Source organism: Protomyctophum bolini (assembly GCF_963924005.1).
Source record: "Protomyctophum bolini genome assembly, chromosome: 11".
Classification (NCBI taxonomy): Eukaryota; Metazoa; Chordata; class Actinopteri; order Myctophiformes; family Myctophidae; genus Protomyctophum; species Protomyctophum bolini.
Window position 1 is genome coordinate 22074122 of NC_137872.1, and position 25080 is coordinate 22099201.

The following is a 25080-nucleotide window of genomic DNA, read 5'->3' on the forward strand; positions in this document are numbered from 1 at the left end:
CTCAAAAGGTCAGGAACCGCTGACGTAGCCTTTGTTTTTTGGTCGGGTGTAGGGAAATGTAGTATTTTGTCCAGTCTCGGTTGGGCTCTCCCCGAACATATCCAGAAAGGCACCGGCTTCCTCATAAGCACTACACATCCCAGGATGCTCTTCTTCCAGACCATTTTGGATCGGCTTTTGGTAAATGTAGTTTTATGGCAGTCTCTGTCGCGTTTTTGGAACGTGGCCGAGACTTGCCATAAAACTACATTCCCCAGGGTGCACTTCGGCAGCCGTCAATGAACCGGAGGACGTACGTAGAGCAGAGAGTCAGCTCTCTCACGCGGTAGGTAGGTAGGTAGGACGGAGCAGGACTGTCTCTGGGAGCGACGTCCAACGTTTACCCGTCACACACAACAACTAACCGAGGCGGCTGCTTTTTTTTATATATATACATTTCCACTTCAAAGACGTTCGAAGAGTTCGCGGAGAAAGCAAGTTCCATTCCGCGACCTCCTCTCATTAAAAAACGTAACGTCGCGTGCGGGTTCCGGGCAGCTTTCAACTGCCTTTTTTTTTACCCGTTAGAAGAAACTGCGTAGCTTTTTGAACAAGTAAAGAAGTATACGAGGAACACCCTCAAAACCACCAGCAGCAGCACCTCCGCCACGATGGACCCGAGAGACACTGCCCCTGACTCCTGGGAGCAGGAGGACGACGCGGCCGAGGCCGCCGCTGCGGCCGCCGCCGGGGAACAGCGGTTGCTGGAGAACGCCTTCATGGAGCTCAACGTCAACGCCAAGCCGTTCGTCCCCAACGTCAACGCCGTGGAGTTCGTGCCGGCCTCCTTCCTCATGCTGCCGCACAGCAACGACAAAGACGTGGCGGCGCCGGCCTCGTCAGAAACAAACAACCGGGGAGGAGACGAGTCCGACGGAGGTGAGTTGAGCTGGGTTCGTCTCGGGGCGAGTCAGTCACGTTGACAGCCGGGGGTGGGGGGGAGCAGGCTAACACCTTAGCTTAGCGGTTAGCATGCTAATAAGCTAACCCACCCCGGTAGGTGCCTCCTGTAGTAGATGTGTGGGGGAAAGAAAAAAAAAAGACACGCGTCCCTCGCTCAAGCGGCACACTGTCACGCCGCCACGATCACGTCGCCGACAACTATAGCAACAACGACGCGATGTTGTTGCTCGTTGTAGGCGAGCAACACCACCACCAACCCGACAGGAAAGTGCTTAATAATAGTAAGAAAAGCGTCTGCTAGCTTTAGCATGCTTGTTTTGTCTACCAACAACTTTAGCTGACGCGTCCGGCCTGAAACTTACTCATGCACCCGGCGAGTGTCATCCTCAACTACTCACGTGTGTCTGTCTAGTTACCGCACGAACCCCTTCAACCCCAGAATACTTGTACGCCATGGACCCCCGTTACAATTAACGCTGACCATGATATGAACATGTGTTTTGGTTCAATTTACGTTAAGTTGTCTGTTTATAGTATTAGGCCACAAACTCAAATTTGACACAATCTACACTAACATCAACACCGTTATCTCCTGAGAGTGCACAAATGGAACATTTGACACTTACAGACTTGTGTAAGGGTACTCAATACTCATACCGAGAACCTGTGGTTTAATATATGTCAACTTGATAGATTCATATTGGGGACACTGAATTGTTAGAATGGCAATTTAAAGACATTTGAGTGTATATACTCAGTTGTCTGGGGAACCCCCTCTAGGACCCCGGCCCAGTGGGTCACCAGATCCCATTTTGATATGTTCATAATGCTGTTGAAGCCAGATTGTTCGCTGGCTGAATTGTGAACTGAAAGTACAGGGCCAACTCTGGTCCAGTGTGTTACAGACCCTAGTTGATGACCACTTGAACCTCAGCATCCACATCTGGGTGAAACATTTGCAAAAGCGATCTGGATCCAGTTCCACCACCTCACATCAAGGGCAGATTCATACTGAGTCTGATTGATTCAACTGTTCCTGATATGATTGCCTGGTCCCCGCTGGCCATGTTTCACATTGGACTTTATTCTAATGCACCCAAATTCACTTCATTCAACTGTAATGGTGGCTTTCACATTGTAGCGATCCGTATCCAAGTACACTTCAATTGGTCCAGTCCAGGTGTGGTCCCGGAACGGTTGGATGATCCGCTCCCGGGAACGGTACACAGCATTCACACTACCACAACATCTGCCAAACGACACAGTGCGCACCTGGGACCATAGTGTGAATCTGCCCTAAGTTCAAATTTAGCCTAGTTATAGCTTAACTATAACTAGGCTAAGTTTGAACTTAGTGTGAGGTGGTGCTAGTGTAGAGTGAAAAAAGACTGAACAAAGTACAGTTGAAACTCTGTTCTGTTTGACTAAGTATAGAGGTTGTAACTTGTAGTAGTGGTCAATGAACATTGAGTTTAGGTAACGACATGCTTTCTGGGTACAAACAAGCTTTCTTGGTTTGTTTGCGAGTACAATTTCTCAATGTATTTTTATTGAGGTACAGAGATTTCACATTTCAGTTGCAGTATCTAGTGCATAATACAGTGTTTCCCTATATGCATTATTGTGTGAAGGGGTCCCACCACAGTATGATTTTTATTAGGCGGCCTACAAACGCACAAAAAACATTGTGTGTGTGTGTGTGTGTGTGTGTGTGTGTGTGTGTGTGTGTCTGCACTGTACACGGGTCTGATGCATGCGTGAAAGCAGCTTCTGCCTAGGGGAAACACAACATAGAAAAATAAGTACCACAGTATACAAACAAACGGACATTAAACAAATGTAAAGAAGAAAGTAAGAACAAGTACACCACCGTTTTGATTGTACATTCCAGGTTACCAGAGTCTTTTATCATATTTCACATCTCAACATTGAAACTCGGGTCTAGAGAGGTCGATATTGAGAGTACAATTTCTGTTGAAATATAAAATGAAACCTAACAACAAATGCTCAAATGCTGTCAATGCTTTATTTTATTACAATTCCTACGCAACCCTCAATCCATCAAAAAATATAAATGAATAAAGTTAACTTTTTAAGTCTGTTTCTTTGGACTAGTTGGATGCATTAGAACACATTCCACAAATTGGCACACATGCTTCCTGTGGAATACTGGATCTGTTACTGTCCTGATTATCTTGCGAGGTAATGCTACAATCAACAGCAGACAAAATATTTACTAATTTCGAGGTTCTAGAAGTCAAAGCATAAGAACAGATCGCAATAACCTCTATCTCTACCTATGTACAGAAAACTATTGGAATACATAATATTCCATCACTGAGGCCCCTTTTCCACAGGGTTTGAACTGGTTCAGTTATTTTTCCCTGCCTAATATTGAACCAGTTCAGAGTTTTTCCACTGAAAATAAATTGGTTCATCAGAACCCTGAACGTTGGTTTGGAACTGGTCTGGAACCAAAAATGGCCAGCACTTCTTTAAAAGCACCAAGGGTTCCAAGAATCTAGAACAGTTCTAGAACAAGTTATTTTGGTAGAAATGGCGCCTGCGAAGTAACGCAGTCAGGTTTGTAGCTCTGACACGTCATTTGCTTAATTTGTGCACAGTTACCACTTGGTAATAAATATCATCTGTTGTTAGGACATTGTTAGCTCTAGACTATTATTAATATTATTGGGAGGCTCCTAAAAGCGCTCCCAAAATGAAGGGATGTTTCAGTTAAGCCAACAAAATAACGTGTTTCTCCTCCCTTTTCAGTTGCTGTTGAATCGGTAGCCACCATGGAGCTCTCGGAAACACCACCTGGTATGTATAGACATACTTTAATTATGCTCTGTTGTACGACAGTGTCGTACACCCCACCTTTCAGGCGTTACTATGCCCTCGGTTGTGATTGGCTACTACCACTGACACTGTGCATTGTTTTCCAGTCTGAAGCCCAATGCACAATACTGTCATTTACAAGGCCCTTTGTGCCTAATGCCACAAAGGTAAAATAACCATATATTTAGCAGTTAGGCAAGTGCTTCTTAAACCACTACTTGTCTTAAACCCCATCTAATTATTGCACGTCAAATATGAGAATACAATATAAGATTTACAGTGTTTCTGCCCACAGTTAGCCTATTTTTGCCAAACATCAAATTTGGATGAATGTTCACTTATTATGAAATATCCACAGAATAATGGTGCTAGGATTTACGTTAATGACGATTCCTATTTATTTATTTATTTTCTGAAACGTTTCACAATTTCCACACAATCTAACAAACAAATATATTGTTTGCTGCCAGTAATGTTGACATGCCTTCTGAGCTTGCATATCTTTCACGGACAGTTGCTGCTAAAATGGAGCCGGGAGAAATACAGCCAAGCTCTGTCCTCATTGAATCGTTTGGAGGCACTTATGTATATCTGTCACTCATTCTTTCCCTCTCCCTCTGTATGTCAGCATGGCGCTGTGTGAAAGATGAATATACAGTGTTGTGATCTTTAGAGCTCTCCCCAATGACAAAACGATGTTTACAAGACAATGTTGGTGTAACTAAGATTAGCTGGGAAATCGATTTTACATGTTTACGTTCTCAACTTGGATACAAGTTAATCGGGTGCTATTCAGGAACCAATATAGTACATCCCATACGGCGGAATGATCGCTTGGATACAATAGTATTCTTCCTCGTGAGCATATCTATAGGCTGGAGACTGTGGGAAGGCTGGTGATGCTGGAGGCTCTGTGATGTGATTAGTAATTCACACTCATAGGGCTGTATTTGTATTTAGTTTGTAGGTCCTATGGGCTGTATTTTGCGTGTCTTAAGTACCAGGTCTTATTCCCTAACTTGAGTAAACTAAAGACCTGGAGGCGTGGTCAATGCTCTTTGGCCACTCAGAATAGCCAAATGGGATTGATCACGCCTCCAGGTCTTTAGTTTACTCAAGTTAGGGAATAAGACCTGGTACTTAAGACACGCAAAATACAGCCCATAGGACCTACAAACTAACACTTCATTGGAACCTCTCGTTGCCCATCCTCCTCACCCCGTCTGACTGGTTCCTCAAGCGAGGACTGTCTTGAAACACATTTGCAAAGGTAAACAGACTGGGGGGATGTTGATCTGAATTACATTAAGTTAAACATTTTCCATTACATTTTCAGAGCAATGTTTATTGGCGAGTGTTGATTGTGAATCGTTTATAATCGAATGCATTTTGAATCAAATCGTGATGCCAAGAATCGAATCGTGGTCTACCAGAAGATTCACACCCCTAGCTGTCGGTAGATTTTATACATTACCATAGGTACGCATTCTCCGCAAAATATACTCAAAATATATTTGTATGCACTTGCATGATTGGGGCTAATTATTTAGGCTTTAAATAATACTATGCCGGAAAGACAGACTGTATGTGAGAGAGAGGTGTTTTATCATGCCAATAATTAAGCCCATTGAATTGAGAGAGAGAGAACATGTTAATGCGTAACATTTGTTTCAGTAGTGGATTTGTGCGAGTGATGGGTTTGTGTGATTGGAAATTCAGTATGTTTGAGAAGGAGAACTTAAGTAAGCAGTGAGTGGTTGGAGCCAGAAAGGTGCTCGGAACTTAGAGGCCACACCTTTGTTCCGCCATGTCTGCTGATCCTTTCATGCAAATGTTTAAGCGGGTCTGTGACGGTGCCGCAACATTCTGGCTTTGTGCAGGCTATGTAAAAGGGGAAAACGTAGTTTATGCAGACACACGTCACATGGTCATCTATGAGCTGCTGGCACAGAAATTACTACATGTGAGAATTGACCAAAAAGGAATCATGTGGATCTCAGGATTCACACGGGGAATGCCGTTGCTCCCACGTGGATCTCACACTTCATGTCAGTACACGAATCACAAAATCATTATTTTTAAATGAGGGAATTCCCACTTTAAATGCTTCACATAGGGGATTCTCCACTTTTGGGTGGTGTGAGTGAGTGGTAGTGCTGCACGATTCTTACTCGAATGTGAATCTCAATTTTCTTCCACAAGAATTGATATCACGATTCTCACACGATTCTCATTTTTTCCATAAATATTTATAGAAAAAAAAACAAAAAAAAACATAGTAACTAAAATGAATTGGACAGCCAACTAGTGCTGCACGATTCTTCACAAAATGTGATTGCATAGGTGTCTGAATCTAGATCTCGAACTTTTTTCAATTAATTGTGCAGCACTAGTGAGTGGTGTGGGGAGGGGTGTGTACTACATGTGAGTTTATCTGGTCTTAACATTGTCCATCTCAGATTCAATTTAACCACTTAAGCTCTATGTACTTCATTGTAAGTCGATAGTGACAACAGATTGTAGCTTCGAGTTCTATATTCAATTTCTTTAGTCAATTTCTGCCTATTATGACATGCCCAGAAGATTGCTAGTGTTCATGTGGTAAGGGATTCTCTGAAGGGAAAAAAGGCCTTACAAGAGTAATTACTTTACTAGTGTCCATGGACTCTTCCACAACACGGGCCTTTTTAATTTAGCGTGCGCGTGTGTGTGTGTGCGCGCGCATTTCATTGATGAATCACATTTCAAAACAAAGTTACGAGGTGCTGTACAATGGACAATATACGCAATCAAATTAAAACAAGGTGTGTGTGTGCCCAATAAACATTTGTGATTTGTTCATAAACAAATTACATTAAATGATACATTTTGATATTTATTCATAAACATTTCTGATTTGTTAATGAACGCGTTTATAAAACATTTGTGATCGGCTGATCGTGTAGATCGGCTATTATTGCCGAAAATTCCCCCCAGAAGAGGGATGCTTGGGGTTCAAGTGGTTGACAAAAGTGGCATTTAAAAATAAAAAAATCACACTTTTATGAAGTCTCTTAAGGCCTAACCACACCAAAGGGTCACCATGCAGCTCATTGGGTCCAAACGGTTGCAAGGAGTTAACGCTAAACCGTCTTGACCCTTTGGTGTGGTTAGGGCTTTATTATCGTACATCACATTCCGTGCTCAGGCAATCAAATCATTTCCATGGTACACGCAGACACACACAGCTGGGCATAGGAGGGGCTAGCGCCTCTCAATTTTTTTTAGATTTTGAGTATTGTGAATCTTGTGTGGGCCAAATTAATATTAATGTGGTGTCCTTGACATGAAAAAGTTAAATAACCAGCGATAAAGTAGACCCTTATCAGTACAGCAGAACAAACTGGGGCAGCAGGGCTAGAGCAGCAAGGAGAGATTATACATGTTAGTCATTCACGGCTGGCATTTTCTCAGACTGAAAAGAAAAAAAGTTTTTGTTTTGTTATAATTATTTTGGAGGCTGTTAATGTACACACTTGCCCAAATGAAACGTGACTGTGTGTAGTGAAAGGCTGGTATTCTACCAGTAAAAGTGATCACTGGTGATACTAGATAAGGCAGTGTCCCTCTCTCTGTTGTTTATTGCCTGTGACCCTGGGAAAATGTCTCATGATCCATGTTTGTCACAGCAACTGTATGAGAAATTCGCTTTTAGCCTCACTTCCTTCATCTATAGGTCCATATAAATACATAACCATTGCTGTTGGTCAGAAACCATGTATACTATTCAATTATATTTTGGTTCCTGTTTTGATGTATGACATTGTCTGTAGATGTGGTAAAGTCTTCATTATTTGATCATCATGGTTATGCAGACAGGTCTGCTCCACAGCAGCACCATGCTGTTTTTCCCCATGTGCTATTCTGCCAGGGTGTCTGTACTGTCTTGGCATGATCACCCCCTAAGGTTTTCTTAAACTTGGTTGCGTGTGGGTGATGCACACCAAAAATAGCCGATCTACAAGCCCACGACTCGATGCGTCGAGCTTGTGGTTTGCTGCGTGCAACTAAGAATAAAATGAGCATACTTCATTTTATACTCCTATAGACTGCCTGTGTCACTTGAACGGGGCCAGTAGAGGGAGAGGTAAAAACCATGCTAGCCCGGCGGCAGAGAGAGAGGAAGATTAGCAAGACAGCTGGAAAGTTAAATTAAATGGTGCATTTATATAGAGCCTTTATCCAAGGCGCTTTACATAGATTTAAGCAATATTACACGAGAGGGTGGGTTAATGTGATTATTGCCACGACAAGGATGCGGTCAGGAACGAGACTGAGTCGAGTTCCTCAAGCATCACTGAAGTGGCAATAATCACGTTAACCCAGAACCCTCGAGTGTAATATTGCAATTCTACCACAGTTACCCTTAAAACAAAGAAAATCGCTGAAAGAATATATTTTTTTAATGACAGATGTAGTCACTACGACCACAAATGTCCCAATGAACTAGCTAGCCTAGCCACCGAGTTTGCTAGCGCTCTGGGAGAACAGAGCAGCTGAATTCTTTGTTTTGATTAGGTGGTGAACAGTGCTGGTTTAACCACCGGCTAGAAGGCTGTTTCAACCAATCAGATTGCTTCCTCGAAACGACCTGTGGTAGAATGTGCATTACATTCACCCATTCACTCAAACATTCATACACCGATGGCGGTGGAAACCATGCAAGGCACCAACCAGCACATCAGGAGCAATTAGGGGTTCAGTGTCTTGCTCAAGGACACTTCGACACTAACTCTGGGGCAGCCCGGGTTCGAACTGGCAACCTTGCGGTTACCATCCAGCCACTCTACCCCTGAGCCACCGCCGCCCCAAAGTTAAGTCTGTATTTGTGTTGTTGTGAGCGTGTAGGTTGGCTACTTTTCAGTGTAAAATATAGTGTAAGTATCGTAATACACACAGAATCACTCACTCAGGCCAACAGAACTCATCATACCTTAGGCAAGGTACTAATTTGCTGTGCATGTTTTGTTCTCTAATTTCACCATCGTCACTGAATTACAGGCCATACAGTATAAGCTGAACAACACAGCTTTATGACATCCAGTAGTTATTTCAATAATTAATAACGTGGCAAATGGTTGTCTCTGTGAATCAATGATCAAGGCACATTCTAAAGCTGAATCTTAGCCATTGTGCAAAACCTTTACCATAATTAGAGGACGTTAAGTAAATGGAGAATAACGATGAAGGGCAGCACTTAAAAGTGTAACACATTCTACTAAATGAAGAAGGGTATAAAAGCCATCCAACTGCTGGGGCCTATTAGAAAAGTAAAACACCTCCGTAGTGCTGCCAGAATTGTCCAGAAATTACATTCGGATATTCGTTTCAAAAACCCACGTGGATTTGAGCGATTTTGATTTCGATTCAGGGCCATTCGGATTTTTTAATAATTATATTTACACCAATACAACCTGAGACATAACATTTAAGATCGCATTGCTGGCACAGTTGAGTTGGTAGCACACTGCCGACTTTGCACAGGGGAACCTACGCAGCCTGCGTAGTCTGCGTTTAGGAAGAGTGTGAGGCAGCTGATTTATTCTTCAATGTATGCTGGTGTCGGCTTGTCGCATGGCAAATATAACTAATCTACAAGCTCACAACGCTTACCCACGGCACCGTCTCGTGAAAACTTGCACAGCATTTTTTTTTTTTTTTTAATTCAAACCTTAATTTTATATATTCAGTTCATTTATTTTTTTGATTCGAGAATTCGTTAGAATATGGAATATTCGTTGGCAGCACTACACCTCCGCTATGGGCAATAGTCTTGGCTGGTTTTTACTAGCATTGATGTGGTCCAGAGTGAAACTGATGCCCTAGGACAGGGGTCTTCAATGTTATTCAGACCAAGGACCCCTTAGCTGAGAGAAAGCTGAAGCACTACATATTGTGTAAATGAGTTTTTCATAAATTTCATAGATTGATTCATAGACTTGTTTGACAGCAATCATTGTATTAACCTGACTCCGCCAGATTGCAGCAGTATTGAGTTCACAAGTTCCCTCCTACCTTGATCTGGTCTCTCTCAAGCAGAAACGATGAACCGGAAGCAGCGGGACAAAAATCTGATATCTCCATAATATTTTGTAGTCTTGTTATTTGTGCTGTGGCACAGCTACATTACATTTTGTTCGGAGTACATCGTCTCTGCCCGAGAGAGACCAGATGGGAGCAGGAGGAGGAACCATTGCTGCCACCAGTTGGCAGTCAGGTTATTGTATATAGCATTAACACAAAACATATACTTGGTCTCCTCTCCCCCCTACACCAAACACCTTTGCCGAAAATATCTGTGGTGTAGATATGCTATTTTCGGCTAATTTTCCCCTCATAATAGTTCAAGGTTCAAGTGGTTAATGAAAGAAAATCACACCTGTGTGAAGTAAGTGGTGCAACGCCAGCCAGCCAGCCACCCACACACACACACACACACACACACACACACACACACACACACACACACACACAACTAAGTTGCACCACTTAAAAAAACGGAAGTTCCTATCACACAAAGATTGTGTCCCCATCGCTCCTGTTGAGGAGCCTTGTCCTAGGGTGCGTAAATACCATTACTGCTGCTAGAGATGCACCAATCACGTTTTTTTGCTCCCGATCCGATCCCGATCATTTGAGTTTGAGTATCTGCCGATCCCGATATTTCCCGATCCGATCACTTTTTTTGCTCCCGATACAATTCCGATCATTTCCGATAATTCTTCCCAATCAGATACATTTTGGCAATGCAGTAAGAAAAAAAAGGGACTAAAACGGTTCCGAACTGCCGCCCCGTGTCCGAAACGGTTGAGAAATGACAGAGTTACTGTGTGCCGGTCCCTCTACTGTACCCTCTACTGTACTGTACTGGCACACACGAAATCATCATATACAGTTAATATGGGCATGTGTTTGTGTGCGTGTGTTAGGTTGCACACAGGTGGTGAAAAACAACCATGCTGTTTTCATGCTCATACCCAGTCCAAGGGACTGGCTTGCACCACTCAAAAAGTTTATTTATAGCATTATCTTTTATTCTTTTTTTAGCATATATTATTTTATTAGACATTTCTGCCTTTTCATTATTTAAAGGGGGGAAAAAAAACCTTATATTGATATTTTAATGTGCCTCATCATTATGTTCAAGGGAAAAATAATGCACCTATGCGCTCACACGTGGTGCAGACTCGCAGCACATGCAGGGAGGAGAGGAGAGCTCCCTGGGGAGAGGAGGGATTCCGTGGCACAGAAACATTTACAAAAGTTTACAATAAAGATCTCTGCATGAGATATTATGCTTATATTATTAGAAGAAGGGTTTCTATCTACAGTCATGGATTGGACATAGAGTATTTTGTTGGGACTTTTCAGACGGAATATTCTTCTCCTGCTCCGGGTGGACAGAGCAACAACAACGAGTTGTTTTTGCTCTCTCTCTCCCTTTTTAGCACTCAAACAGCGAGTGCAGATGCAGAAGCAGATCTGAACAAGACGGTGCTTAGAAGCCTGTTGATTCGAGGTTACTCCGCTGTGTGTGTCTCTGTGTATGACGATCAATAATTATTCCACCGAGTGGTCTTTGCGAGGGCTGGATTCTCCTCATCATCTCTCTCTCTCTGTGGTTCCTTCTTTTTAAAAGTCGCTTTAAGCGTCGGTTGTTTCAGTGCAGCCGCTGCCGCTTGTTGTCGTTAGCTTTCTGCTATTAGCCTACTAGCCACGCAAGTTACAAGTTACGCAAGTTACGCAAGAACGTCGCCATTCGTAGCAAATCTACAAGATCACAGCGCGTTGCGAAAGCAACTCTTTGTGAGCTTGCAGATCTGCTGTTTAGGGCCAACGTCACTGTCGTGCGCTAAGTTTTCCTAGGAGCAGCAGCAAGAGGCTGCTTCGAGAGGAGGATGTTTTGTTGTTATTAATTATGAACCAATCTGTATTAAAAAACAAAACTAAAGACTCGGGAGGATGACTTTAAGACTTATAGATGGTCACGTTTCTTCTGTAACGTTAAATACAATTAAGAAAAGATTTAATAAAAAAATATATATATTATATTTAATAAATAATTTTTTCCCGATATTTTTTTCCCGATCCCGATCTTTTGAAAATGACGTGATCGGGCCCGATCGATCGGGAGGCCGATCGATCGGTGCAGCTCTAACTGCTGCACCTACTTTGTCACCTTTTTAACGCCTGTCTGTACCCGACTACCCGTACTGCCCACATCAAACGACAAGTGTGGGCTAAAGTGCTGTTCCCTTAGAGTATATATGAATAGAGACGGCACCCAGAGGAAACCCTGAGGGTAAATGGACATAGTGGCCGAATTTGGTATTGCAGCGTGGGCCCAAACACATGAACGCGCTGGTCCGTTGACTATCATTGTGCACGATCACTATTGCAATCCATCCCAGAATGCACTCTTTTCCTACCCGGAAGGAGGAGTGAAATCGCCTCATGCGCTTTTGAGCAAAGTAATGCAAGTGGATGGGAGGAGAACTCGGATGCCATCTCTATTCATACAGTATATACTCTAAGGCTGGTCCCCAAAGAGTAGCGTCATAGCTCTGCCTTCCTCTGTCTGGATGACGCGTTCATCCCTACACTGTATCACTGGGCAGTTGGCCCCCCTTCCCCTTGTCTGGGCTGTGGGGTGCCGTGGCTCAGTTCATCTATACCAGGGGTGCCCACACTTTTTTGACTTGAGGTCTACTTTTAAAATTGCCAGATCAAGGTGATCTACCAACCAAAAAAATATTATCCCATTGCTTAAAATACTCAAAATAAATAACATTAAGGCATTAGGACTGTTTCAAAATCAATTCACCTTTTCAGTTACCCCACATTGCAAAGAAGATATTTTTTGTTAAAGTTACTCTTTGTAATAACGTCAATTTCAATTTGTAATAACATAATTGCTCATAAAATGTTACAAATATTAAAAGTATCACACATAAAAAGCATACACAATCACATGAAGGAATAATGCACTCAACTCAACCAGAGCAGAACTCCCACCACAGGACTCTGGCAATCAATTAATACAGTTGCAACCACTATATTAATGGAAAGTATTTCATACAATTTAAATTTAAAAAATCTGAACTATCCCTTTAATCAGATGACTGCTTGCAGCCTTGTACTGAATGGAGTCCGTCAGCGCTGCGTAATCCGGACAGTCACTGCAGACAGCTAGTCTTAAACAGGCCTCCAAATGATCGTCCGTCAAAGTGGAACGTTATTTGGACTTAATTATCTTCATGTGGGAAAATGCTGATTCACATAAATATGTGGAGCCAAATAACGCTGTGAGCGAGGCTGCACAAGTCCTGATGTTTGGATACTTTTCCTCCACGAGTAAGTTCCAAAACTCTCCATCGCGGGCGCGCAACTTTAACTGTATGTCAGCCTGCAGTGACATGATCTCATTCTCCAACGCAGAAGAGTTCATGTTAGAAAGTGTTGCTATTTTCGAGGCAATGTAATCAACATCAGCTTCTGAATGGGAAGCACATGAATGTAGCGATGGGCTCGAGTAAGGCAAACGCAGTTGGACTTGGAATGTGACATCGTGAAAAAATAATCTTCTTCCCACTCTGCATGGAAGTGATATGTTTTAGGCTTCTTTGCCGCGCGCATCTTGCTATAATTATGAACAATGATGGATAAATATCCTTTTAATTTGTTTGTTTAACAGAACACACCCGACGTTCCCCACACTTGAAAACAAGGCACTGCATTGTGGGGGGTTTTAAAGCCGCCGCCGCCTGCCCGCGGCGAGGATTGTTTTTTTTTTTTTTTTTTTCATGTCGGGGACAAGCGCCGGTCTACCTGCGCAGCGCTTGCGATCGACTGGTCGACCGCGATCGACGTAATGGGCACCCCTGATCTATACTATAGCATCTGTCACATCCACTGGCATTGCTGCTGCTTTTTCCCAGCGGCTCAGCAATTTGTCACTGCTAGGTGGAAACCTCTTGTCCAAAATGTTTACTTTTCAGGAAATTGATGAAGGAACCTGTGATCCAATGTCGTTATTTTTGTCACAAGATCCTGTTGATTATTTTCATTGGTTCAATAGTTATAAAACCACTTCACCAAAGAAAAACATCATGCAAGGAGTCCCGACATGGGGGTCCCCATAGGTTGAGAACCACTGGAAACGAATCAAATGATTCCTGAGCGCGCTCCAAGAGATGGGTCAAACTGCTGTAACTTGTGTGACAAATCGTATGACTTTTTTTCCCCCTAAACTGTAAATTGTGTCGTCCTGCTTTTTCCACAGCGCCGGTTGAGAATGGCAATGCAGAGATGAGCACAGAGGAGACGTGGGACCAGAAAGGGACGGAGCCAAACGAGGCGGAGCCGGGAGGCGGGGCGGGCGACGGGGGGCCCGGCCCGACAGCGGAGACCACGGACGACATGGTGACGTCCCTGGAGGTGGAGGACGATGAAGAAGTGCCAAACATTCCCAAGGTGGCGGCCATCCCGCCAAACGCTCCCAAGAAGGAGCACGTCAACGTCGTGTTCATAGGACACGTAGGTGAGTGACCTTACCTTATCCCACCGCTTCTCAACACAAACCGGTGACGGTGAAGTAACAGTTTATGGAATTTTAAGTACCTCAAAAGAAAAATAACCCATAATCTGTGAAAATAGCCCATCTACAAGCTCCCACGCCTCGCCTTGTACATACGGTAGCAGATTTTCACAATATTTGTCTGTGGAACTGAGTCAAACTAAATGTAATTGTGGTCACTGCCTGAAAAGGTTTAGAACCACTGCATTAGGCCACAGATCCCAGTATTGTCCCTATATGCATGCAATTCAAATTAAACAATCGCACCAACATTGTTGACGTACATCAAGTCACCAGATTGGATGATTAATTCTCAATGGAGAGCTTCTAATGCAGCTTGTTCCATTCTCACTGGTGTTTTAGTTAATTCTTCTCTGTTTGCCTTCACCTACAGATGCTGGCAAGTCCACCATTGGAGGACAGATCATGTGAGTTCTTATGTCTGGTTATTGGAGTTCTATTTGTAGACTAGAGTAGGGGTTCTCAAAGTTTTTGGCTGGAATGCTTTTGCCAGGTCTTCTTCAGTATATTCTTCAAAAGGTGGTTTATCGTTATTCATAGTATCAGGTGAAAAATAAGTTTGAGAACCACATTGATATTTTACAATATATATATTGGAGTCTCAGAGATAGAAATGCCATTAAATGGGGGTCCTTAGCCTGTTGCATGTCAAACAGAGGGTCCTCTGTCCATTAAATGGGGGTCCTTAGCCTGTTGCATGTCAAACAGAGGGTCCTCTGTCCATTAAATGGGGGTCCTTAGCCTGTTGCATGTCAAACAGAGTGTCCTCTGTCCATTAAATGGGGGTCCTTAGCCTGTTGCATGTCAAACAGAGGGTCCTCTGTCCATTAAATGGGGGTCCTTACTATAGCCTGTTGCATGTCAAACAGAGGGTCCTCTGTCCATTACATGGGGGTCCTTACTATATCCTGTTGCATGTCAAACAGAGGGTCCTCTGTCCATTAAATGGGGGTCCTTACTATAGCCTGTTGCATGTCAAACAGAGGGTCCTCTGTCCATTAAATGGGGGTCCTTACTATAGCCTGTTGCATGTCAAACAGAGGGTCCTCTGTCCATTAAATGGGGGTCCTTACTATAGCCTGTTGCATGTCAAACAGAGGGTCCTCTGTCCATTAAATGGGGGTCCTTACTATAGCCTGTTGCATGTCAAACAGAGTGTCCTCTGTCCATTAAATGGGGGTCCTTACTATAGCCTGTTGCATGTCAAACAGAGGGTCCTCTGTCCATTAAAATGGTTTAATCACTGCTAGAGCCGTACAATTCTTCTCTTATGGGCGTCCGTGGCATGTATTTTCAGATGGGGGTCCGTAGGCATGATAAGTGTCAATTAATAGGCTCCTAGTCTCCTGTCCTTATTGACGTATCCATTCAAAAGCCTAACGGCATCTTTCAATGTCTTGTCTGTGACACAGCCTAATACAAAAGAAAGCATACAGATTGGCACACACATTCACATTGAATAAACTAAACATCAGGGAACCACCATTTTCTAGTCAATGAAAACCAATCTACTTTTAGAAAAATCACACTTGTGTGAAGTGAGGGGCACTCTTATCATCATACATCATCACATTACGGCCAATCGCTTTTGGTGTCCTCACTTTTATGTCCTCACTTTTTAAGCCCTCAGCCAATCAAATCATCGCTATGGGGTACACACAGACACACAAAGCTGGGCATAGGAGGGGCTAGTGGCCCTCAAAAATGGCCCTGTTTATCGCCCATTTTGGTTTATCTTACAATTGTATCCCTGTCTAGGAAACGGAACAACAGCGTTTGTTCTTTAATGCCATTTCACAAATGACAGATTGGGTATCGGCATGACAAAGTTTCAGTCGTGAGATGTTTTATTTTTACTTTAATCCCTGCCAGGTATCTAACAGGCATGGTGGAGAAGAGGACTCTGGAGAAGTATGAGAGGGAGGCCAAGGAGAAAAACAGGGAAACCTGGTGAGTCCATCTCTACGTCCACTCGTCCATCTACACTACCGTTGGTGCTTGTGAACAAAAAAGCACAATGACTGTTTAGGCGTGTCCATTATTTGTGCATTGAACACACCTTGGTGTAAACTATCCTGCTTTATTTGAGGCTAACGGTGTATGATTTCTTTTCTTTTTCTGGATCTAACCTTGCAAACCACTGGACTGATGAATGTCAAACTCTGCATGCACGCCAACAGTAGGCCACATAAGAACCTCCACTCTCTCTTTTTTATGTTTTGACATTCTTTTACAAAAATAAAGTCACCTTGTTTGGATTTGATTCACCTGCCAAAAAGATGCGTATCACTGTTTGGAAATTGGTGAAGCTTAAAACTTCCAGCAAAAGTGGTATATTTCAACTCTCCACAAGAGGGAGCCACAGTACAGTAATATATTGTTGGTCTAGTCTGAACCAAGCACTACATTAGTCATTCAGCTCATTTTAAATTGCCAATATCATCTTTGTGTGATTTGTGTGCATTTGTATGTATATACAATACATTACAGTACTGTTTTATTACAGCTTGTTTTTGTGTACAGCGCTTGGGCTGATATTGGGCTATAATATTTTTTACTTCACTTGATGCTTTGACAAACATTCACAGGTCCATAGTGTCACAGTAGCAAATACTGTAGCACTGCTCTGAACATGTCATGTAGCGACTGTCTAGGCCTGTCACAATTATTACACACACAGATCTGATATTTCCACTATTTTAAGTATAAAATGATTAATATGGCCTGTTTAGTCGGCAGTCAGTCATCTCTTAACCGTGACCCTGTTTGTAGGTATTTGTCCTGGGCTCTGGACACAAACCAAGAGGAGAGAGACAAAGGAAAGACTGTGGAGGTTGGCCGGGCATACTTTGAGACAGAGAAAAAGCACTTTACCATCCTCGATGCTCCAGGTCACAAAAGTTTTGTACCTAACATGATCGGAGGAGCGTCGCAAGCTGACCTGGCTGTGTTGGTGAGTTCTTTATGTATGTAACATCATATAGGACGTCTTCTGCATGTATATTGTTGCTGCTTCTGGGTGGAAACCTTGTATGTCCAAAACTGTTACTTTTCAGGAAAAAAAGAGACAGCGTGTTATGTAGGCACAAGCTACTTTCCATTGGTTCAATATTTATAAAACCCACAGACTGAATCACCTTCACTTTGTGAAGAAGTAATAATTTTCTTAATGATCCCCCTCCCCCAGGTAATCTCGGCCAGGAAAGGAGAGTTTGAGACGGGCTTTGAGAAGGGCGGTCAGACGCGAGAGCATGCCATGCTGGCCAAAACGGCTGGTGTCAAGCACCTCATAGTCCTAGTCAACAAAATGGACGACCCCACAGTCAACTGGAGCCTTGAGAGGTGACATATTTCATGACTGAAGACCTATTCCGTAGAAGGCGTAGATGACTGGTTCTCAACATGGGGTCTGGGGAACTCCAAGGGTCCCTGAGTGACTTCCACTAGCTAAAGGATTAATCGTTGGGAACAAAATAGACCATTTTGTAAAATGAACGCCCATTTGTACACTTAACACTGATGATTATATAGTGTAGATTGTTTAAGTCTGTAGGCGTAGTAAGAGCGTTTTGCAAAAATAAAATTCCTCATGGTGGTTCTTAAACAGGCCAATTTGAAAGAATTGCGGTGAAGGTTCTTCCTTGGCCTACTGGAAATCCGTGCTAATTTTCAGGCGATTGGTCCAGTGCTGCCTGAGATCAGAAGGACGGACAAATAGGCTAGGAGGGAAAACATGATCATGTCAAATATTCGGTTGTGTGTTGCATATCAAACTCAACTCCAACTCTGTCCAACCTTTTGCAGATACGAGGAGTGCAAGGAGAAGTTAGTGCCATTTTTAAAAAAGGTGGGCTTCAACCCCAAGAAAGACATTTACTTCATGCCCTGCTCTGGTCTGACTGGAGCCAACCTCAAGGAACCAGTTCAACCAGCTGACCTGTGCCCGTGGTACATGTAAGTCTGAAAACGTTTCATTTTGGCACCTTTTATTACATGGCTTCCAGTGTAGCATTCTGAGTTGAGGTGAAATCAACTTTGTTTTGTCTTTTTAACAAAGAAATCACACCCTCTTTAACCCATTTTGGACGGGAACCCCTTTTGGTGTTAGCATTATGTTATGCTTTAGCTATTGAAAAATAGCAGATCTACAAGCTCATAGCTCTATGAGAGCTTGTAGGTCTGCTATTTTAGAGACATCGAAGAAACATAGCTTTTTCAGAACTGTCAGGATATAGAAGACATTTTTAGAATCTGATCTCAGGTCAAAATGGGTAAAATATTGGGGAACACTGATCCCCTCAATCTGCAAAGCTCTGTTCTTTCTCCTCATGACTACCATGTGTTGTAATTACAGAGGGTTACCATTCATTTCACACCTGGACAGCTTGCCAAATTTCTGCAGATCAAGTGACGGCCCTGTTAGATTACCCATCGTAGACAAATACAAGGTGAGAATTACCCCCTGCTTGGATTGGAATGAACACACTGCTGTTTTGAAGTATACGTTCTTATATCGAATAACCTTTTTTTTTTCAATGGATCTGTTGGGAGCTGCTTTTCCTTAAAAGTAATGCAAGCCATTGAATCGGTTAAACAATGTGACCTGCATTTTTTACATTGTCACTAGTATATTTTTCAAATTGACTTTACCACATCAATGGGATTTTTGATGACTTTTCTAAAAGACTAGTAAACACAAGACTTTTCTCTGACAACTTGTTTATTTCCAAAATATCCTCGACGTTCGTTTTGATGTGGTACTTTTGAAATAAATCTGGGATTTGCCGTTGTAACAGACTTCAACGATAGCCAGATTCTGATTCTAATCAAAATAAGCTTTATTTACGGCCTCGTCACTGGTCACATGAACAAAGTTCACGCCTCGGGTGGTCTGCGATCCTCTGGCACTGGAATCGACACAGACTGAAACAATGCTGGCAGTCTATGTGTTAAAAATAGACCTTAAAGCTCACAACATGTAAGCTTGTAGATCTGCTTGTTTGACACAACAGTTTGTTCATTTCTCTGTAGGATATGGGTACTGTAATACTGGGAAAACTGGAGTCGGGCTGCATAGCCAAAGCACAGCAGCTCATCATGATGCCCAACCGGGTAAGAGTCTTTTCTCATTGGACAACACTTTTGAGTGCTTTTGCATTTATATGCCTGTGTCGTTTGCCGAAAATAGCATCTACAAGCAGATGTCGCGTTGTGACACGTGAGTTAGTAGATCGCCTATTTTCACCGAATGTTTGCTCCAGAACACCATGGACAGATTAACCACAATGGCCATGCACAGGCCCTGGATACAAACTCACCATGGAGTTTAGGCCTACATTGGGAGACGTTGACTGTGTCGAGCATTGTTTTTGAGAAGTGTAAATGGAGGAATTTTCACTCCTTTAGATCAAAGTGAATTGGTTCATCAGTTATTCCTACCAGCTGAGCTTATGCAGCGATGCAAATATGTTTTCAATCTAATGAGTCCTGGAATGCAGGGATGGTTATATAATGATTATAACTAAAGCTAGCAAAATAAACTAGAAAAAAAAACAGTACAGTAATGCATCCCGTGGATGCAGAGGTCATTGTTTTATTGCGTCCCTTAACTATAAACTGTGTTTTGGGATGAATAATGCACCCTATTTTAATCTCTTATGTTTTCCCATGTTGACAGTGGTAGCCCGCCATAAGCATTGCATGATTTTAATCGGTTAATTTACAAACCATTAATGCCAAGGGCCACCATTGACTCCAGGTCCCTGGGCATGTTCCCATTTTGCCTGTGCATAATGAGGGACTAGGGTTCAAGTGGTTAAGCAATTGGATTGTGCACACAGAGCACTAAAGCTTAATTTATACTCCATGACATGATGGTGTCAAATTCCTAATGCTGTTGATGGTTTCTCCTCATGCAGCATGTGGTGGAGGTGCTCAGTCTGCTGTCAGATGATGTGGAGACGGAGGACGCTATTCCTGGAGAGAACCTCAAGCTGCGACTGAAGGGCATCGAGGAAGAGGAGATCCTACCAGGCTTCATCCTGTGTAACGCTGAGAATCTGTGCCACTCAGGACGCACCTTTGATGCCCAGGTACCTAAATATTATTTATTCATGCCATGAATAAAAATAAAAAACTAGGCGATTAAAGCGATTTGGCCTACCTGTTCCAACAAATGTTGGTCAATTCATAGTCCAGACATGGCATACATGAACATCAACGTACTATTTTTGATAATCAGTGACATCACAATTATTATTTTTTCACTTTCTCAGATTGTCATCATTGAACATAAGTCCATCATCTGTCCTGGTTACAACGCAGTGCTTCATATCCATACCTGCATTGAAGAAGTGCAGATCACGGTAAGTTCTGTTGGAAGAAGCATTTATCAGTATACATGTGCTGAATGTACACTACAGATGCATTTGGAATAGTGTGGATGTTTATTTTTCTCTACCTAGAAACGTATAGGCCGTTGTCAGCAGGGCTCTAGACCGGTGTGAGTTCAAATGTAACAAGGTCGCTCCGGTGCTACTTGCAGGAGGATGAGGATGAGGATGATTATTTTGTTTTACTCCCTGCCTTAGCCCTGAGGCACGGGCTGCAATGTTGGTGCATACAAGCCCGGGACTTATGTAGGGAACAGAGACCCATTGCTCCAACGATGTGCTCATTGTGCTGTGATAGAAGTTGGAACAATCTTTACCTCGACATGAAAGGGGAACTGATCAAAGCAATGCTTTGTTTTTTTATTTAAATCAAATTAAGGTAGGCTACAAGATAACTGTCACGGAGGGAGTTTTAACGCAAGAGACAAGAATCCATGCCTAGTTTATTTTTCGGTCATCAAGTCTCCTTTTCAATAAGTCAAATGTAGTTAATATTTAGTCACAAGCTCCTGTTAACCCAATGACACACATGGTCACTTTAAATTGGGAATGTTATTATATATAGGAAAACACTTAAAAAATAGATCTGCAAGCTCATGCGCTGAAGCGACAATTTGGCATGATGATCAGCTATTTTCTGTAGTACTTTTTTTTTTTTACTGTCATAAGTAGAATAAAGTACATTAATTTACCAAAAACAAACAAAGCATTGTAAATATGAAGATACGAAGTTAGTGCTCAAAAGTACTGATAAGGATATCAAACTGTATTTTCACAATTTGACATGGACATCAACTTAGTTGACCATTGTCCCCCAAAACAAATGTTTTTTCCAACTGTGGTCTGTTCTACTCTTCCAAAGGCCTTAATCTGTCTGGTGGACAAGAAGTCGGGGGAGAAGAGCAAGACGCGGCCGCGGTTTGTCAAACAGGACCAGGTGTGCATCGCTCGTCTTCGCACCGCAGGAACCATCTGCCTTGAAACCTTCAAAGAATTCCCCCAGATGGGTCGATTCACCCTACGGGACGAAGGTACGACCAACGCAGAACACTGGTTCTCAACCTGTTGAACTTCTAAGTAACCCCAGTTTGATTTCCATTAGACCACGGCCATAACACTTGAGCTCGGCATCATGTGGCTGGTACAGTAATATTATATATTTTCAGATAAGAGTATTTTAATTGTTCCAACTAGCAATGGAATACACTGGTTAAAGCTGTTTGGCTGTACCAACATACATTATCGGAAATTAGCCGTTCGCTAAGTCCCAAGCCCGTTCTTGGCCAATACCACTTTAGTGACGGTTACTAAGTAAGGATCCTGGTCAAGCTTTCAATGCTGGTCAAAATGGTTAAGCAGTGTCAGCACAGGCAGCAGACAGTCCTGTATGATGGCAGCGTTAACGTCTTCTTGGTCTGTCCATTGTATACTTTTTTTTTTTTTTTTTCACTTAATTTTTATTGAAGGAAGAACAGACAAAAAAAAGAACTCAACTAACAAGACAATACGGGAAAGAAAAGGACAAAAAGTAAAAGAAAAAATGCTGCATTTTTCATATTACAACAACTTTTAAAGTAGTTTAACAGCGTCGTGCGTTCGGTAATGTTGTTGTCCTCCTCCTGTCTTTTAGTGTGTTCTAGTCGGGCATATAAACATGGTTACACAGGCAGGAAAGGGGAGGACGGAGTCGGGGAGCGGGTTGATTGACATTTTGGTGAATCAATAGGGGAGTCTCATTGGTCCAAATCTGTACACTCACTCCTGAAGCGTATTATTGGAATGCCATGGATGTAAACAAACACATTTGATGTCGTCCACCTGTCGCTAAAAACCTGCAGCTGGGTGCATCTCAAACAGCGTGGCGACTTGGTTACAGAAACCTCGCAAGACGTCCCCGCAAGAGTTGGAAACACCGTGGTACTGCTTCAGTACCTGCTTCAACCGAAATAGTTTATAAATCTATCAAGATGAAAATAAAGCGGCACGAGTTTCCCTGATGTCATAAACCGTCCTAAAGTCGGCTCTTCGGTGCTACTGAAAATGTATGACGAGCCGAAATCATTTCGGCACTACAGCGGTAAAATAGCGGCCCTTAGTCGTGCATTTGTGTTTATTTTTATATATATTTTCTTGAATACCCAGTCAGGGTTGGAACCCCTTTTGGTGTTGTTGTAATGTAAATGTGTGCAAATCTCGGAGTGGGGGGGTCCCCTGGGAACCTGGGACAACATATTTTCAGACGGCCAATTACATTTTGGGGTCCTTGACATGAAATATTGAGCACCACTGATATAGAAACATGGGTATTTCAGAAAAACTGTCAGGATTTAGAAGACTTTTTTTATTTTATTTCGACGTCGGGCCTAAATGTGTTAAGATGACATGTTGAATGTTTGTGTGGTGTCTCCAGGTAAAACCATTGCCATCGGTAAGGTATTGAAGTTGGTTCCAGAGAGGGACTGAAGAGGACCAACACGTCACATGATGGATGGATGGATAGATGGATGGGAGCCCCGGTCACATGACCACGTGAGGAGGGTGGCGGAGGCTTGCTTTGTTGGACCACGGCAACCAGCGCCTCACCGCGCCCCCCCACCACCCTCTCTCTCTCTCCGCCTGGCTTAAAAAAACACTTCTGTGAAAAAGAAAAACCTGTTTTTAAGCAAATAATTAAAAACCAAGATCAAGTCCACACGAGTCGGCTTTCTCATATTGAGAGCTCAGCTATGCCATTTTTGGGTTAGCCCCCCTCCCCACATGTACCTATTCCAGTCTACTCATGATTATGAAAAAGATTAATTCCTTTTTTTATGCTTTCATCTATGAAAATGACAGACGTTCTATATAATCCCCGTTTACCGCTAGAGGCGATGATTTATCCACTTTCCTGGGGCCAGCATTTGCCGAAAATAACCGATCTACAAGCTCAGAACGCGTTGCATTTGTGACTCATTCTGAGCTTGTAGATCAGCTATTTTCGGTGAAGATATTTAGTGTAGACAAAAATTTTCAGGGTGCCTATTGACCCCTGGGGGACTCAAGTATATAGGGTTTAAGTCACTGAATGTCTGCCTCTGTGCCTCATGGACGCAGTTTTATATTCAGTGCCTAAAACTCCGCCTCTAGTGGTCTTCGGGAATTTGTAGAACTGTAGTTACGTTGGTAACTTTCGTTATATCTCTACACAGATGTGGACCAGCAGGGGTTTGCTAGGAAGTAAACGGCAAAAAAGTTTGAAGCAGTTGAACCAGATAAAACCAAAATGTTGAAATCCTGGTTTTACTTCCATTGCTTTGACCAACCTTTTTATTTTATTTTATTGTTTTTATTTTTATGGTTTCTCATTAATGGCGTTCTGGCTGTGTGCCTGGGCGTGTTCACATGTTATTAAAGCAAACTACTATGACAATAAAATATGGAATTGGGCAACGGTGAAGCGTGTTCATTTTTTGAACTCCAGGAGGATTTTTAAAACCACTTGCATCTATTTTGAGCCTGTGTGTGGGTGCGGGTGAGTCATTTTAGAAAATAGCCAACCTTTAAAATCACAATCTTGATAGATATTCTCCACACGACCTATAGGGCAGGTTTGAGTTGTATAGTTACCTTACCTTGCTATGATGTGCCTAAAATGTTGGTGAGATATTTTCAATAGCTGCTCCTTTCATTGTTATCGCAGATTACTATGAAAACCTGTCAGTCCGTCAGTCGTTCCGTCACGCCACCATATATGGCTGTCAGTCCGTCATAGCATTTTATGTAGACTACTATGTATATGCATAGTTGCATTATATTGCATTATGTTCTTAGCTTAATGACAACTATTCTTTATGCATTATATTCCATTATGTTCTTAGCTTAATGACAACTATTCTTTATGCATTGATCTAATGCCATGTTTTTCGTTCTTGCTTAATGTAAATCGCTCTGGATTAAGAGCTTGTGACACGTCACCATATATGGCCATCAGTCCGTCATGCCTTGTGACACGCTCCATGTCACAGCTCCTAAAATAAATTGAATATTTTGTTTCTTGCATAATATAATTATGAAAGTGACATTTTCATATATACTCAATTGGCATACAGCTCATGAAAATCAAAACATCCTATCACCTTATCCATACCTCCATTAGAATATCTTTCGAGACCACTAAAAAAATTAAGAAATATCGACCATATGAGTCAAGTATATTGATGTATGCAGTCAATACTTTGTCTGGGCTACTTTATATCAAATTATTTCATCAATGGGATGTGGCATGGAGGT

General features: G+C 42.4%; 1 protein-coding gene across 1 annotated transcript; it reads left to right on the top strand.

The window, feature by feature from the left end:
- On the top strand, positions 1 to 24236 carry gspt1l (G1 to S phase transition 1, like). Its single transcript, XM_080775617.1, has 14 exons — positions 1 to 918; positions 3718 to 3765; positions 14105 to 14362; positions 14793 to 14826; positions 16292 to 16369; positions 17192 to 17372; positions 17607 to 17761; positions 18224 to 18373; positions 18774 to 18867; positions 19451 to 19531; positions 20338 to 20511; positions 20695 to 20784; positions 21674 to 21842; positions 23222 to 24236. Exons 1-14 carry the CDS (start codon positions 651 to 653, stop codon positions 23272 to 23274), a joined length of 1833 nt encoding a protein of 610 aa, XP_080631743.1. The 5' UTR covers positions 1 to 650; the 3' UTR covers positions 23275 to 24236.
- The last annotated feature ends 844 nt before the right edge of the window (positions 24237 to 25080 follow it).

Excerpts from the sequence above, each read along its gene's own strand:
- gspt1l (XM_080775617.1), top strand. The coding sequence starts at position 651 with ATGGACCCGAGAGACACTGCCCCTGACTCCTGGGAGCAGGAGGACGAC. Across the intron at positions 17,762-18,223 it reads GTCAACTGGAGCCTTGAGAG|ATACGAGGAGTGCAAGGAGA; the intron begins GTGACATATTTC and ends AACCTTTTGCAG. Across the intron at positions 20,785-21,673 it reads TTGAAGAAGTGCAGATCACG|GCCTTAATCTGTCTGGTGGA; the intron begins GTAAGTTCTGTT and ends ACTCTTCCAAAG.